Genomic DNA, 17497 nt, shown 5'->3' with positions numbered 1-17497 from the left:
CATTTGAGATATCCCTATAGTCAGTCAGTTGGAAATGCAAGACTGGAGATCAGAAGAGAGATTAGGTCTAGTTCAGTAGATCATCAAGAGTGAGACCACTAGATGGAGCAGTGGATAGAGCACTGGCCCTGGAGGCAAAGGAGGAGGTAATCGATGTGATGTCAATGATAAAAGGATTTCATAAAATAAATCTGTGTGGATGGAGAAACTCCAGAAAGCAGATTTTGTGTCAATTGAATTCAGTTCAGCAAACATTCATTCAATTAAATATTTGTTAAATGACTACTAGATTTGAGGGTCTGGACAGTCAAGTTATATGTGTATGTGTATGCATGTCCATCCACACATACATATATGTTTATGTACATCTGTGTATAGATAGATATAAACAAATAAGATAACTTTGCTTTCAGAGAGTTTACAACTTCAGTATTAACTCAATGTCACTTCATCCCTGCGATCCTCAGTTCCCTCATTTATATAATAAAAATTTTGGACTAGATAGTTCCCTCTAGTTCCAACATTCTATTCTATAATCTCATAACCTAATGAAGAGAATATGTCCACAAACAACTGTAATACAAAGAAGAATGAGATAAATGCAGAGAAGGTAGGAGTAAGATTCAATGAGTTATAAAAGGCATGAGATTTGTTCACTCACTTCTGGCTATCAGGAAATAGAAAGTACATTACAAACATGGAGAATGAGTCTAAATTAAGGCATGGGAAATCATGTGATAAAAATGGAGACCAGAGTTGGAAAGTAGAGTCACTTTCGGGAAGAAAAAAATTTCAGCTTTGGGCATGTCGAATTCAAAGTAAACAAAGAGATGTCATGTAGGTGGTTGTCAAAAAGGAGCCAGAGCTCTGAGGAGTCTTGCCACATAGGAAAGTCCTCCATAGAGTGATATGTAGATTAGGGACTCATTTATCCAGAGGCAATAGTCAAAGTTGTGGGTGGTGGATTAGTTCACTTGAAATTGGACACAGAGAAAAAAGCTGAGAATAAGTATCTGACCCAATAGGGAGGAAGAAAAGATGTAGTCAGAGAAATAGAAGGAAAACTGGTGAAGGGAAATATTACAAAACTGAGAGGGTCTGAATGGAGAGGCATAGATAAGTATCAACCTAGATTCCAGCATTCCTTCTTGAAGAACACACTTGTCTCCAGATACATTTAAGATTTCTGTTACTTGTATATACTTTCTCCCTTAATTTATCCTCTCTTGTATTCCTTCCTTTTCTCTCTTCTTGTTCTTTTTTCTCTTTCCTTTAAACTTTTAAGAATTCTTGTAGTTGTGAGAACAGCAGGATTGGTAGGATACTACATATAAATTATGTCTGTACATTACATATAAATCTACTGGAGGAATGCTCTGACAGGCTGGGGAATGATTTGGCTTAAGTGGATGGTTTGTCCATAAAGGAATCTCCCTCCCCTGTGACCATTTTTCTATTTTTAGAATTGTATTGTTAACTAGTATAGTTTTCTTCAAGAAAAATTGCAGCTATGGATAGTGATTTCAATAGTTTTTTTTTTTTAAATTTAAGTGAGTAGTTCAAGTGAATTTTATATCATCTGTTTTTTTATATTTATATTTAGACAAATGTTCCAAAGGCACCATCATTCTTGCTGCTCCCTAGTTTGAAATCAAGGAGTCATCCATCATCCTTCAACTTCATTTTCCCATTTGATTCGTTGGTAAGTCTTGTCATTTCCTCTTTCACTTTCATATGACAATTGCAACATTCATAATTGGTTTCCTTGTATTTTTTCTCTCCTTTCTAAACCATCCAAGACATGATACCAAATTATTTTTTTTAAATGATCGTCACTCCTCAGCTCAAGAAACTCTAATAACTCCTATTGTCTCTAGTATAAGTACAAATTCCTCTGTTTAGTATGCAAAGCGTTTCACAATCTGGTTCCAGATGATCTTTTCAGATTTATTGTATATCTCCCCTTTCATATATCCTTTGTTCAAGGTAAATTAATGTACTGTTACTCAAGCAGAACACGCCATTTCTCATACCTATACCATGAATCCGCTATGTTTTCTCTCCTCACTTCCATCTTTTGGAAACTCTAGCTTCCTTCAAGACTCAGTTTTGAGCATATCCTAAAGAAAGCCTATACTGACTTCCCCTCCCCAACCCCAGTAACTAGATCCCTATTCCCCACAAAATATTTTGGATGGATTTTGTATATATTTGTCTTTGTACATGTAACCTTCCCCCCCTCCCCATTAAAATATAAACTCCTCTAGGGCAAGGACTATTTCATTTATACTTTGCATCCCCATCAATTCAGCCTTAGGCAAATCCATTCCTCTGTCAAATTCACTTCTCATCCCTCTTTCAGAAATTTAGACATGGGACAAGTCACAAACTTGGGTCTCTTTATTGGCCAGGACTTCCAAACCTTACAACCGCTCACTCACTGCTACTTTATGCTGCTTAGCACGCAGTAAGTACTGAATAAAATGCTTACTGATTAGCAGACTGTCCCCACGACCCGTCCCCCTACTCCTCCTGAATGGCCCTCACTACTCCTCGTCTGGTCCCAGCAGCAGCAGGGGCTGTATATTCTTGCCCTTGTCGTGCCAGCAGACATCGAAGAAAGGGTAGACGGGGCCAGGGAGGCGCTCGCGGAAGGAGTGGAGAGCGACCAGGTTGTCGGGATCACTACAATCATAGAAACTGAAGATCCCGTCCCGGAAGCTGAGATAAAGGCCAATCCTCGAGGGTCGTCCTTCCACCTGGAGCACCTTGGGATCCTTGCTCTCCACGTGGGCCTCATACACCTTCCCTTCTCGCAACCCCAGCATCCAGATGCCCTGCGAGGGGACGGGGTGCAGCTTCCCCCGACGGCTGACTTCGGCAGAGATCAGCCCTAGTCCCCAGCGGGGTTTGTCGCCCACCTCCACCTCCCAGTAATGCTCCCCCTCCGACAATTGCTGCTTGGCCACCAGGGCCACTGCTTTGTCAAATTGCTGCGGGTCATCCCCCGCTGGCGGTGCCTTCTGCTCCACACACTCCACCCGCCGGCCGGATGGGGATACTAGCAGGCTGGGATGGGCAGTGGCTGGGTCAAAGGTGAAACCTCCCGGGACTGCAAAGGCAATGAGAAAGAGGGTCAAGTGAGGAGGAGAGAAGAAATGTCTGAGCCTTTGAATAGGGTATCCACCACTTCCCCAGTTCTCCGTGCTTTCTCCCAGCTATCCCTTTTTTCTTAGTGTCTAACTCTATAAAAAGAGAGTTTGGGTTAGTAAAAGTCTTTCCAGATCTATATCCATGATCTTTTATAGAATCACAGATCTGGAATGGATCTAAAATATTCTGAAGCCATCCACTTCTCCATCTTCATGTTCTGTGCCCTCCTTTATCCCAGTAACTTTACCTAAGAAGGGAATGCAACTAGGATGGAAAGCTGAAGGACACATAGGAAAAAAAAATCAGAACATTCTGATTTAAGGACCTCTGGGGGTAGTAACTGCACTAGAGAAAGTTCCTTCCTTCCCCCAATAAATAAATGTTTGTTGATTGATTCAGGAAAATCTGGGTTTTAATTTTGGGGCAGAAATTTGCTGTGTAATCTAGAGCAAATCACACAAACTTTATTAGCCCGATTATGTTAAATGTTAACATTGGAAATAATAATAGAATCTACTTCACATGTTTATTTTAAGGCTCAAATGAAATGAAGAAATTCCTCTACCAAGGCAGTTTTCTATTTTATTTTCAATTAAATCTTGGAGAGCTGCCTAGATCACTGAGAGGTTAAGTGATTAGTCTAGAGTCATTCAGTCAGTATGTTTCAGAGGCAGGACTTTTAACAGAGGTCTTCTGGGTATTCAGATATAATAATATCTCTTCCCAAGCTTGGAGTGTGTGAATAAGACCCTCTTCACTGGTGGAGAAAATGATGACTTGCCACTAGAGAGACCTCCATCCTTCATACTTCAAGAAAGAACACTCTTGTTTCTATATTTTCTTTGAAGAAAGATTGGGGGAGAGGGTGAGGAGAATGGATGGAAGGCAGAAAGAACAAACTGGAAATCAGAGGCATCTTGAGGAGCCATTATTCCCTTACACATCTACCTTTCAAAGTCTATTTTCTCTCCCCAAAATCTCTCCCTGAAAAATTCCAGAACCATTGGTGTCCTCTATCAAGACAGGAAGAAACAAGAGACAAATTATCATTCTCTTCACCAATGAAGTTTTTTTCTTTTAGTCATCAGAATTTTTCTTGGCAAAGAGTTAATGATTTGCCATTTTCTTCTCCAGATCATTTTATAGATGAGACAGTGTTAAGTAAACAGGTCACATAGCTAAATTTCTGAGGTCACATCTGAATTCAAGATGAGTAAGAATTACTAGATCTAGCAATCATTTCACTACGCCACTTAGCTGTCTTTTATAACTAAATCAAATCTTGGAACCTGGGTTACATAAAATTTTTTGAAAAACTTAAAATACTATATAAATTATTATCATTATTGTAATCATTACTATTATCTAACTGCTTTAATTATTGGACATTTCTTCCATGTATTGAAATCTAGGAGGAGCATTTGAGTTGGGTCTTAGAGGGGTGGATAGGATTTTTTCCAGTGGAAATAGCATAGACTTATTCTAGGTAAAGATCTTTGGTGTTTGGAGGATAATAATTATCCTTGTCTTCATCATCATCATTATTGCTAATATTTATATAACACTTTAAGATTTGAAACTTTATGCTTTATATATCTTTTCTCACATTAACCTTATAATAACCCTGAGAGGTAAGTGCTATTTGTCTCCATTTTACAGATGAGCAAACTGAGACTGGTTAAATGTTGATCATATTTAGCGAGTCTCTGAAGGAGTTGAACTCAGGTTTTCCTAATTCCAGGGCCAGACCTCTAGTTACGCTACCACCTCTCTTCCCATGAGATTTGTGATTTCATCAGTGTGGTTATTCTCTCTAGATTGCTAGTTTTTGGGATAGAGCACTAGCTCTGGAGTCAGGAGGACCTGAGTTTAAATCCAGCTTCAGACATTTGACAATTACTAGCTGTGTGACTTTGGGCAAGTTATTTAACCCCAATTTGAATCACAAAAAAAAGAAAAAGGAAAAAAAGGATTTTGGTCTTTTTTTTTCTTCTGTGCCTTGTGTGATTCTGCCTGGATTCTCTCTCACTTGGCTTCCCTGGCATTTTTAAAATACCAGCTAAAATCTCACTTTCTACAAGCTGCCATTTCCAGATCTTCTTAATGTTAGTACTCTCATTATGTGATTACCTCCAATTTATTCTGTATTTATCTTGTTTGTGCATAGTTGTTTATACATTGTCTCTCCCATTAGATTGTAAGCTTCCTGAGAAAAAGGACTGATTCTTATCTTTTTTATCCCCAAAACTTAGCACAGTTCGGGCATGTATAGATGCTTAATAAAAGTTTATTGTCTGACCTGTGGATCTATTAGACTAAAATTTTTTAATGAATAAACAAAAAATATAAGATTACATGTGGAAATATATTTAGAAGAATTGCACACGTTTAACTTATATTGGATTATTTGCTCTGCTGTGTCTGGGGGAGAAGGAGATGGTTTTGCAAAGATGAATGCTGAAAACTATCTTTGCATGTATTTTGAAAAATAAAAAGCTATTATAAAAAGATTATAAAGGAAACTTGTTATATTGAAATAGTTATAAATTAAAAACAAAAGCAGTTCACACTACCTCTTGTTTTGAAGGCTTTACACAGGAGGGTTTCTTTTCACTTGATATCTCAGGGATGCCAGTATGGTATTCAGATTCTTACTTCCTATTCTTAATACATGATTATCCTAGCTTCCCTCCAGTTATAAGCTTCCTCAATAATTTCACTTTTGTCACTTAAGTCAAAATTAGTAATGTCCTACAGATACTGCTGTATCACAGGATGTTGTGATATGTAATAATACAGTTTCAGTAGGAGAATATTGTTGTACAAAAAAATGGGTTTTCATAGCTTGGGGGCACTTTAGGACCAATTAAAAGCATTGTAAGATTATCTCAAGGTGACCTGCAATTCTGGGTTTGGATGGACACTATTGTCTATCTGTAGTGTCTAGCTTGATAGGCCAATTTGACTAACTGCCCATCCAGTTGGCTACCATAGCCTGGTTCCGCGAGTCTGTCAGTCATTTTGTTTTTTCAATGTATATGATTAGACTAATTTCTGTGACAATGCTGTAGATTTCACTGAAAAGATTTGTGGGACTTAATTTTAAAATAAATAAAAATTTATTTAATGAATCCATTTGTTGGGTCTATTTCTTCTAGACTGGCAGCACAGGGCATTAGGTCAGGAGAGGGGCACTAAAAGGGAGTAAATGATACAAAAAGGAGAAGGAGCCCCTTGGACAAATTTTGAATAATGTCCCAGTTTTATTTGGAGTCCATTCAGCTAACTTTTTAGCCTCTGATTCCCCGGGTTGCCTTGTATTATTTTCTAATTGCTTTAGGTATAGTCACCAGGAAGACTGAATCCTTAGAAGGTAGTTACCAGCATTTACCTTGTCATGTTTCTCATATTACTGGTCATGAGACAGGGACTCAATAAAAATTTAGTGACTCGAATTGGAATGGATTGAGCAGCTGCAGTTAAGAGGTCAGTTTGAAAGTTACACTGGTACCCCCGAGAGTAGTCAGTTGTCCATACCTGGCATCAAGGCTCGGAACATTTTCCTCCAGACCTGGAATTTGAAGTCATCAGAGATAATGGGTAGCTGGATGTCCAATCTAGCAGCTGGGGGCGACTCTGCTAGGATTTTCTGCAACCTGAAGAGATGCAAAGAATAGAGGAAAATGGAGGATTGGATTGTATAGGATTGGAGTTTGCAGAGACTAAGCTGAGCTTTCTAGGCATGGAAGGGGAAGACCAGAAAATAAATACCATATTTTCTTGACTTTGGAAGAGAAGTAGCAGTGAGCATGGGACTGGATATTTTGAGTACTCCAGAAGCCTAGGTGGGTCAGGACAGAGAATCTAAGCAATATGATACAAATGCTGTCCAGAAAAGGAAATGCTGAATAGGGAATTGGGTTTCAGAAGGAACTGTGTCAGGGTAAATTCAGTAGCTATAAGCTTGTGTGTGTTGGGGAAAGGGAAAAATGCAAAGAAAATGATGATCATAAATCCCACGAAAGTTGAGGAATTTTAGATAGAACAAAAACCATTGTCAATTTGTTGAGGAGATTTCAATAAGCTTTATGAGTTTATCAGAAACTGCACGGGCTTCTGTGTGTGTATAGGCAAGAAGCACCCAATGTTGGTGATGGAAAGGATTAGATTTTTCAAGAAGAACAACCAGACCTTGATTGTTCTGGGTAAGCCTTACCTGCTGATCACCAGGCAATATTTCTAGAGAGAGAGAATGAGAGAAAAGACACAGAAAAGTGAATTAGAAACCAAAAGATAGTAGGACGGGAGCAGTTAAAGGAAGAACTGGTTGATAAGAAGAAAATAAATACTGCTTTTCTTGATTCTATCCTCTTATGCCTTTGAGGATCAAAGGTGAGGCACAAGAGAGTTAGGCCAAGATTAGCAGAGCCCAGGAAAGAAATTCAAAGAGCTTAAGAAAACATGGGAGATCAAAAAGCGATTTATAGGTTGATTAGAAGAAATTAAGAAGCTCAGTTGTAGAAGCAACAGTGCATAATGAGCAGAAATCAGGAAACTTGGGATCCATCCATTTCTGCAATTTAATGTGTGGTATATAGAAAGCACTTGATAAATGCTTTTTTTTCATTCCATTATTCATGTTTTCATTCACTGGTTATATGACCATGGACAAGATACTTCTCCATTTTGGGTATTTGTCCCTCTTTATAAAATAAGGGAATTACGTTAAATAATGTCTAAGGTTCCTTAAAGCTCTAACATTATATAAATCTAGGATATCTTGAGGATCTAGAAGCCTGAGGGATTGGAAAAGAGCTTATTAGGGAAGAATGAAGGTAGGATCTAAGAAATTTGGGATAGCTCTCACCCTCAGGAATTCTGTTTGGGGCTGATCAGTGACTTCATCCAACACCTTCTCCATCTGCTGAAGTTGTTCAAGGTAGGAAGTGACAATTCTACGTTCAGCCTTTAGGGCCGTCCCTGCCTCTTCAGTCACTCGCTCTGCCTCTTTGCCCAGTGAAGATTCCAATGCTTTCAGAAAGGCTCTAAACACACCAAGCTGCTCTGTCACAGCCCTCTGGAACTGTCGTACTGTATCCTGGGAGATGAGGGATGGGAAAGGAAAGTTGAGAAAGATGAAGCCCCCAGACCTCAGCTCACCCACGCCCCAATCCCAGGTATTTAGTACCAGGTTCTCCTTCTAGAATGTAAGCCCATTTCATACTACAAGTATCTGTCCTCCAACCATCAGCTTACCACCTACCCACCTCTGTGGATGCTTCCCTGCCAGCCCCATATCTCTAAACTCTAAGCTCTCACTTACCTCTACTTCAGCCAGTTGCCGATCCAATAGGGCTACAGTTTTTTCTTTGCGCATGCAGGCCTCTTGTAGCTGTAGCCTCTGTTGTGGGAGTTGCTTCTGTGGAAAAGGTAGAGAAGTGGAGATGCTTAGAGGAAAGGAAGGTATCAGGAAAGAGAACAGGGCCAGGAGACAGGAGGATAAAAGCAAGGGGAACCAGAGGTAATGATGCAGCTATCCATTCTCTTTGAAAGGAAGATGTGGATCCTGTCTTCAATTCCAGTCCTTTGTTAGGCTATTCAATTCCTAGCTCAAATCCCATCTCTTCTATAAAGCCTTCCTGGCTGGCAGGGATTGTTCCCTCTCCAAGCCCTTATATACTACGTCTTGTATAAGTGCTTATATAGTATTTGGAATTTATCCCACATCTCCCTGGCATTGGAAGCCACCTTTGCATAAATGTCATGGAATTAATTTACAGGAAAGTCATACCAGGGCAGCAGATTTCTGAATCTCCTGCTTAGTTCCATATAGATCAATCAATAGATATCAATTGCTTCCTTATCTTATGTCTGTCCTCCCCTCCCCAAAGTTTCATTCATCCCCAGTCTTCTTCCCTTCCCAGCCTAACCTTGATAGTTGAAGGGAAACTGGAACAAAGTTGGGCAGAGAAATACATGTATGCAGACAGATGTGTGGCAAAATCCCTCTCTCACATTCTCCCAGAACCTCAAATTGGAAGTGTCCTTTCATGGTCAGAAAGCATAGTTTCCCTATAATGCTTGGTATGGAGGAAAGAGAACTAACTGGTCTTTTCATGAGAAGACCTGGATCCATCCAAGTGCTTTACATCCCTGGACAGGTTAGTTCAACCCCAAACCTGTAGTTTTCTTCATGTACCATGCAGATACTATTTGCACAAGTTTATTTCAGAGCTGTTGTAAAGAAAATGCTTCTGTCAGGTAAATCATATATAAGTGAGCAGAAAATGGTATCATCTTTAAATAATATGTATCGAATATGGACCATGTGGTAAGCCTGGTTCCTATGTTTGAGGGCTCTATGATAAAGATTCAGCCTGTCCTTATTTCTTGAGAGTCAGGTTGAAGAACTGAGCTGAAGAGATCAGACTATGTGTCTGGCACTGTGCTAAGTGCTAATACACACACACACACACACACACACACACACACAGAGAGAGAGAGAGAGAGAGAGAGAGAGAGAGAGAGAGAGAGAGAACGAGCTAGCCCTCTCACTTTTCTCTGTCTGTCTTTCTGCTGAGGCAATTGGAGTTAAGTGACTGTCCCACAGCTAGGAAGTATTAAGTTTCTGGGGTCGAATTTGAACTCAGGTTCTCCTGACTTTAGGGCCAGTACTCTATCCACTATGCCACCTAGCTATCCCCAATCCTCCCACTTTTCAAGAAATATCGGGAAGCCCAGTCTTCCAGAATCCCATTCTAGAAATCTTCTGAACCCTTCTCCCTCTGGACTCTAGCATCCCCAAGGGACTTCCTCCTTCACACTGACGTAGATGTCTTCCTCTTTCTCTTTCTCTTTCTCCTCCTCCTCCTCTTTATTTCCTGGTACCTGAGGTGCCTGTCCAGTACACAGCAGGCACATTTGCGAACTGACAGTTTGACCACTGAGGGTGGGGAGCCATGGTGCAGGCCCATGACCTCATCTTACGGGCTCTGGAGAACCTGAACGAAGATGAGTTCAAGAAGTTCAAACACAAGCTGTGGACTTGGCCACTGAGGGAAGGCTTCAACCACATCCCCCGGGGGATCTTGCAGTCCATGGACCGCTTGGACCTCTCTGACAAGATCATCAGTCAGTACCTACATGACTACGGGATAGAGCTGACTGTGGAAGTGCTCCTGGATATGGGCATGCGGGAAGAGGCTATCAGACTACAGAAAGCGGCAGAATCTAGTGAGTTTTCCGATCCAGGGCTTCCTTCTTCTTATATCCCGGACTCTTAGTGTCTGAGAATTCAGACCTTAACCATAAGTCTCCCTATGCTTCCTCCTAACTAGAATTTGTGTCCTTCCTCCAGCTTCCATATAGTTTCCTGCCCTCAGACGCCCGGCTCCTGCAGTTTCGGGCCATTTCTCTTCCTCAAGCTTCCTCAACACCTCCCCTTCCCCCAGCCATGTTGTCCACTGTGAGAAGTCCTCTAAGACCCAGAGGAAGCTCCATCCTGGGGAGGTTAGAGGATAAGAGCCATTTCCTCACTTCCCTTTCTCATTACAGGTTGAGGCTTGAAGCTGACTAGCAGCGAGAGGAGCACCCCACGGGTAAGTGATATAAGTAAAAAGTTCCTACTGTATATCTGGGACATTGTGTGGGAGTTGGAAGGCGGAGAATGTGGCACTCTCCAGGGCGCAAAGTAAATCTAGATAATCTAGTCTCAGAAACAATACAGAGGCAGTGTATTGGCCCTTGTTTGATATTGAAAGGCAGGCTGTACCTATAGGGTCATTCAAAACCGAAGGGGAGCACTTCGGCTGATTGGCTAGATTCATTCAGGGAAGGTTTAGCGTTTGAACTAAAATGGATGTATGCTGGGAGAATCCCAGGGGCCTGGCATTTGCCTAAACCTGATCTTACTTTCTAAAAGAGGAAGATTCTTTGGAAGGAGTTTTTGTGGAACATACCTTAAACAAGAAATGATAATGTGAGAAATACTGAAAAACTGGGTTTCCACAGAGTGTTGCAAGCTTTGAGGTGGTGTAGAATAGTAGGCAAGAGGTTTTCAGAATGTGAGAGGTTAAGGAAGGTCGAGATTCCACAGAACAGTTGTTTCCGTTTCTCAGAAGCTTCCAGCAAACAAGAAATTGGGAAATTAGGAAGTCACAGGTGGATTCAGCTAATCAAAAAGAATTTCAGTTTTGAGAAAACCATAAGCTTAAAATAGTAGCTGATCCAATCCAAACTAGTTGGGATAAGTGATTTGATTTGACCAAATCACTTTTAAGGAATGCTTACTAGTCTAATTGAGTATTAAACAACACACCCTATAGAAGGAGTTTTCTGCCATTTTTGAGCATGAGATATATGGAGAAGAAAAGGGAGCATATTTAGGGGGAAACATAAAATGGGCATCAGAAAGATAGTAAATGCAAACGAAGGACCCATTTGGTCTCTGAAGGGAGGGGCTGCACCAAACTAACAATTATAAAGCTTCTCCTGCTTCCATGCTCAGGGGTCCCTCTTCCTGAAAAGGAACACAGTCACTTCTGGCCAGAAACTTTAAGACTTCTTAAGATTCTTCTTTAATAAAATTTCCTGGATATCTGAGAGTATTTCTAACAATAATAATCACTCCCATTTACATAAATTCTTCAAATCTACAAAACACCTCACAACAATAAGACTAGATAGATAGCTCCATTTTATAGATAAACAAACTGAGGCTTAAATTCTCACAGGTAAAATTTGAACTCAACTTGTCACAATTCTAAACCTGATGCTCCGTCTACTTTTCTTTATTACCTCCCATGGGAGGGCTAGGACAGATTATGGAGGGCTGAAGGTCAGCACTTTAGACTTTACTTTGGAGACAATGGAAAGCCAGCCTTTAAATGGGGAGCCATTATGTTGACACAAGGAGGGGATCTAGAAGAAGGTGAAATTTTATAGTTGGAAAGCTCATCTGAGACTTTTGCAATAGTTTAGGCTGGAGGTGGTGGGGATCTAAGTTAAGGGAGTGGCAGTGAGCACCAGGAGAAGGGGATAAATATAATTCGGAAATGGAATCAACAGGAATTTTTGATAGAAGGAAGGATCTTTCCTAATCAAGGACTGCAAGGGATAGGAAAATAGAAAAACATCCCCACTTTTTTCATGACAGTCAATATTTTATTCTGTTACTGCTTCCCTAACTAGTTACCTTCTCAACTGGTTTCTCTTATTTCCTCTTGTCTCCTAGGACCATATACATATATATATAGGGCTGATTGGTCTTCATCACTGGACTCATAAAAGCAGACCAATGAATCCTGATTGAAGACATCACCAACCCTAATTTGAAACTCTTCAGTTTTATGGAAGCCTGGATCTTCATCTACTAGAACATCTTTCAAGGCAGACTTTCAGTCATTGAAACTAAGGGGCCTCTTATTGTTTCCCAATCCTCCTCTGGGATCCATCTCTCCCCACAAAGTCAGCTTTTGTGCCAGAAATCTTGACTGTCTTCTTGTTCCCACCCCCCCCAGGCCCACCCATTTGGGCACATATTTTTATACATTCAAATCCGCCAAAATCTGACTGCCTCTGTGCTTATTTATAGACATATTTACATATATTTGACACTATGAATATTTTATCATTTACATGTATGTATAGATGCATGTGAACTACATGGGGAAATATCCATGCATGTGTGTGTACTATCTCCTCCATATTTACTGTAGCATACAGGTTTAACCAGCAAAACAACTTATGATCCCAAGATATGAATCTTTGAAAAATAGCCAAAGTCCCACCTGGAGCCTCACCCATCTGCTCCTTTCACTTACACTTAACTCTACCTTCTAACAGCCAGGCCTTTGATACTAGTTTTCCAATCCCTATACTTTACCCTCCTCACAGAAACCTTTTGATGTATATGTATGGAGACAGAGAATTTAGTCTAAGTGGAGGCATCTTGATAAAGTTGACTTTTCTTAAACCCAGTTTGAGGCTCAACTCTGACTGGAAGAGAAAGTACTTTAGGGTTATATGTATCAGGATAGACTTCAGAGATTTTTACAGTATTTCCTCTCAGACAAGGAGGCCATAGCAAGGGGAGAGTACAGGAAGAAGGCACAATTCAGGCTCTTCTGAAATTCATAAGCCCTCAAACACAGAAAATTCTTGTGCAAAATCAAACTCTTTTGACAGCCTAAATTTTTTTCCCAGAATTTTCTATCTAACATTCTTCCTTCCCTTTTTTCCTTCCTCTTCCATCAAGAACATTTATCTCTGGTTATACATTCCTCATGGAAAGCTGAAGAATAAAATAAAATATAAATTAAATTAAAAAATAAAAATAAAGTTCTATTAAATAATTTGAGGAATTTTGTTCAATTGTTTTAGCCATGTCGGACCCTTCATGACTCCATTTTGGGGTTCTCTTGACAAAGACACTGGAGTGGCTTGCTATTTCCTTCTCCAGCTCATTTTACAGATAAGGAAACTGAGGCAAACAGGATTAAGTGACTTGCTCAGGTCACAAGTTAGTATCTAAGGCTGAATTTGAACTCAAGTGTTCATTGTGACATTTGGCTGCTCAAATAATTTGATGAATATATAAGTTCTGTTCCTCAAACTCAGATTCAAAACTACTTCTTAATAGTCTAGCAGTTCTTATAACATTTACCCATATGCTCAAATTCTTATAATGTCTACAACGGCCCTGACCTTGAGTTTCAATGCTTATACCATCAGATCTTTTTCTCTAACTTCAGCCATAGCTCTCTCCTTTTTGTTCACATGATTTCCTGGTCACCAATAAGGATAATTCTTGTAACTGTTTGGTAGTGGGTGGAAGGGAGGGTAAAAAGATAAAATACTTTACCCCAAATCCTGAAGGTTAGTCAGACAGTCAGACCTTCTTCTCTACCATGCTTTCTGCTTTGTCATCTTTCCAACACACGCTCTATTCTCCCTCCATCTCTAGGTTAGTCCTGAGGCAACATCTCTAAGCTCAAACCTCAACCACCCTCCTAAAATGAAAATCGTCTTCTAGATTTCACGGGTTCCTTTCAGCATTCGGGACCTGCTAGCAAATATGCCTCATCCAAAGGCCTCTGGAAATAATCCCCTTCATATCCATTCCAAAATCCCTAGATTTTTTTAATGTACTATTAGGGCAAATACTTCTCTCTGGGCCAGCCATAAGGTGGTCCGAATTGGGCAGGGGCAGGAATGGGACCCTCGTTGGAATCAATACCTTCATTCTCTGGTGGGCTTCAGCAGCAGTGACCACACTGTGACCTCGATGCTTGCCCAGAGAGGCACAGACTCCACATATCAGTGCTCGGTCCTGCTCACAGTAGACACTCAGGGGGTCCAGATGTTCCTCACAATGGCCCTGTGGCACCTGAGCCAGGCTCTCCACTAGCCGTGCCAGCTGTTGGTTTGTACTAAGCGCATCAGGTTTTGTGGGTGCCTGGCAAGAAGGGCAGAGCACAGTCCCAGCCTGAGGATCTGAGGCCAGGCGAAGCAGGCAGCTGCGGCAGAAGCTGTGGCCGCACTCAGCTGTGATGGGTGCATCAAAGAGCTTGAGACAGAGGGGGCAGGACAAATCCTGGTACATGCCCTGCATCAGGGCAGGAGCACTCGACATGATGAGACCTGAGGGCAAGTAAAGAAGGAAGGAGTTAAAAGTGCTTCTTGAGACAAATGCCAGCATTTCTTGAGTATTCAGTTAAGATTCAAGCACTCTTTTCTCCCAAATCAAACCCAGACACCCCCACCATCTCATTCCCTTCCCTGGCTAATCAGATAGAACATTGGGTCAAGGGGCAGGAAGAACTGAGTTCAAATCTCTGGACAGTGTGATCCCAAATAAGTCACTTAACTTCTGCCTTAGTTTCCTCAACTGTAAAATGGGGATAACTATTGTTATAGCCCCGTTCTCCAAGAGTTGTTATGGAGGATCAAATAAGATATTTGTAAAGTACATAGCACAGTGCTTGGCATATAGTAGTGGCTTAAGAAATGCTTATTTCCTTCCTTCTTTTCTATATTCCCATCTCGCTAGCTCAGGCCAGAATATACCCATTACCTCAACATAAAAATATCTGAGTGTTCCCAGCTGAATCCTGGGTGTTCCCAGCAAGGACCTAGTTGTCCCCACATCTTAGAGCCAGAGAATTGTGTCTGCCCAGACCAGATCCCAGCAATCAGATGATATTAACTTAGAAGCAGACATCAGTGTTCCCCCAGCAAGATCTAGAAATCCCCATCCCCCATGAAAGCATGAGGCCAGAAGCCGATACAAGTTCTATAAATAGTTCTAACAGATGTACCACAATCCAAAGAGGGAGAAAGAAAATACCACAGGCCACCACCCCAGAGGACTCGGTTTAGAATCAGGGGTCTTGCATCCATGAAAGAACCCAGTCTTCCTGCTCTCCTCTTTGTTTTCCTCTCCACTACCCCAAACCCCACAATTATTGACCTCCTATTCCTGCTACCTATTCTTTCTGGAAAACCCACGTTTTTCTGGAAACCTCATTTAATTTTTTCAAATGTTTTCATATCCTAAAGGTCTTACCTCACTTACAGACGATGAGTGACTTCTTCAATAACCCTGCCCTATCATAGATCCCAGAATTTTCGACTATCCTGTCCTCAGCGCCTGCTTCCTCCAATCTTTAAAACTCTTGCTTCTTCCCTCTGTCATACCTTTCTCAAAACTCAGACTCCCTAGTCCTTTCTTCTCTACTCCTTTTTATTTTGAAGAAAGGATCTCTTCCCTCTTTGTTTTCACCCCTTACTCTCTCCCCTTATCTCCAATGGGAATAGAATGAAAGAATGTCTTACCAAAATGTGGGGTCTTTGCCAGAGGTCAAAGTTGTGAGTTAGGGATAGGAAAGGGGACTCAAGAGCTTGGAGTCACTGTGATCCAAAGTGAGTGTCCAGCCCAACTCTTCTCTGACTTTACCGGAACTCAGAGTGATATTTATATATCTCAGCCTGTTATATCCCATCAGCTCAACTAGATCTAAATATGGGTTGTGATGGAGGCCTAGGGGTGTGGTGTCACATGGCAGAGTCACCTGTCAGGCCTGAAGAATTCTCCTGGAATTAGCCATCTCCCCTCTGTACCCACCCCCAGTCCTAAATATCCTACCATCTCTACTCTCAGGATAGCCCAGAAGCAGGCTCAATCTAGAGTCTACCCCAGCGCATTACAGAGCCAACTCTTAAGACTCCAGCCCAGGATACAACCAAAATCCCAGTTGTCTCACAGAATCATAGCATCTAAATTGGAAGGGACCTCAGAGACCATCCAGTCCAACCCATACTTAAGCAAGAACTTCTTCTACAGCATACGCAACAAATACTCATCTAGTCATCTTATATCTTTTTTAATATCATTTTTTATTTTTAAATTTTTATTTTTATTTTTCAATTTCAAATTCTACCCTTCTGCCTCTTCTTCTCTCACACTCTCCCACTAACGGCAGTTAAATGGTACAGTGAATAGAGTGATAAGTCTGGAGTCTGGCCAAATCTGACCTTGTTAGCTATGTGACTCATTTAATGTCTTTGTCACAGTTCTCGACTGTAAGATGGGGATCATAATAACACCTACCTCCTAGGCTTGTCATGAGAATCAAATAAGATAATATCTGTAAAGTGATCAACATAGTGCCTGGCATATTTTATTGTTTGATCATTTTTCAGTCATTTCTGACTCTTTGTGACCCATTTGAGATTTTCTTGGAAAAGATACTGGAGTGGTTTGCCATTTCCTTCTCCAAATAATTTTACAGATGAGGAAATTGAGGCAGACAGGGTTAAGTGACTTGCCCAGTATCACACAGCTAACTAAATGTCTGAAGATGGATTTAAACTTAGCTAAATGAGTCTTCTGACTCCAGGCCAGAGCTTTATTCACTGTACCATCTAACTGCCCAATTTGGTCCATAGTAGGAACTTAATAAATGCCTGTTCCCTTCCCATTGAGAAAGCAAAAAAAAAAGAAACCAGAACCTGTAACAAATATTTATAGTTATGTCAGATATATACATAGATAACATATATACAGATACGTATGTGTGTATGCCTCATATGCATTCTGACTTCATCTCTGATTTAATATAGTAATTGACCCTTCCATATAACTTGTATGGTCACTGGTTTATATGTTGTCTCTCCTATTAGGCTATGAAGTCTTGAAAGGAAGTTCTGACCGCTATTTTACCTCTTTGTTTTTCCAGTGCTTAGTCCAGTACATTTAGGAAGCACTTGATAAACAAAGTAGGGATCCACCACTGCCATAGCAAGCCATCCCACATTCAGATATCTCTAAATAGCAGGAAGTTGG

The 17497-nt window shown here is 40.8% G+C and overlaps 2 protein-coding genes across 3 annotated transcripts in view; one reads left to right on the top strand and one right to left on the bottom strand.

The window, feature by feature from the left end:
* Positions 1-2382: 2382 nt before the first annotated feature.
* Positions 2383-17497, bottom strand: part of TRIM72 (tripartite motif containing 72) — a 17568-nt gene continuing 2453 nt past the window's right edge. Inside the window, exons 1-7 of one of the 2 annotated variants that reach the window (XM_051996330.1) lie at positions 15988-16119; positions 14390-14793; positions 8477-8572; positions 8021-8251; positions 7370-7392; positions 6691-6809; positions 2383-3112 (exon numbers count right to left, since the gene is read on the bottom strand). In XM_051996330.1, coding sequence (XP_051852290.1) covers positions 2547-3112; positions 6691-6809; positions 7370-7392; positions 8021-8251; positions 8477-8572; positions 14390-14785 — 1431 coding nt within the window. In that variant the 5' untranslated portion in view covers positions 14786-14793; positions 15988-16119 and the 3' untranslated portion in view covers positions 2383-2546. Of the gene's footprint in view, positions 3113-6690; positions 6810-7369; positions 7393-8020; positions 8252-8476; positions 8573-14389; positions 14794-15987; positions 16120-17497 lie in introns of those variants that run through there. The other variant, XM_051996340.1, reaches the window with a different exon arrangement.
* On the top strand, positions 10019-13505 carry PYDC1 (pyrin domain containing 1). Its single transcript, XM_051996363.1, has 3 exons — positions 10019-10386; positions 10708-10751; positions 12386-13505. The coding sequence occupies exons 1-2, from the start codon at positions 10113-10115 to the stop codon at positions 10710-10712; spliced, it is 279 nt and encodes a 92-aa protein (XP_051852323.1). The 5' UTR covers positions 10019-10112; the 3' UTR covers positions 10713-10751; positions 12386-13505.

Source organism: Antechinus flavipes, chromosome 1, assembly GCF_016432865.1.
Source record: "Antechinus flavipes isolate AdamAnt ecotype Samford, QLD, Australia chromosome 1, AdamAnt_v2, whole genome shotgun sequence".
In the NCBI taxonomy this organism is placed as follows: Eukaryota; Metazoa; Chordata; class Mammalia; order Dasyuromorphia; family Dasyuridae; genus Antechinus; species Antechinus flavipes.
The sequence above is the reverse complement of the archived record's forward strand: the minus strand, read 5'-3'. Positions and strand labels throughout refer to the sequence as shown.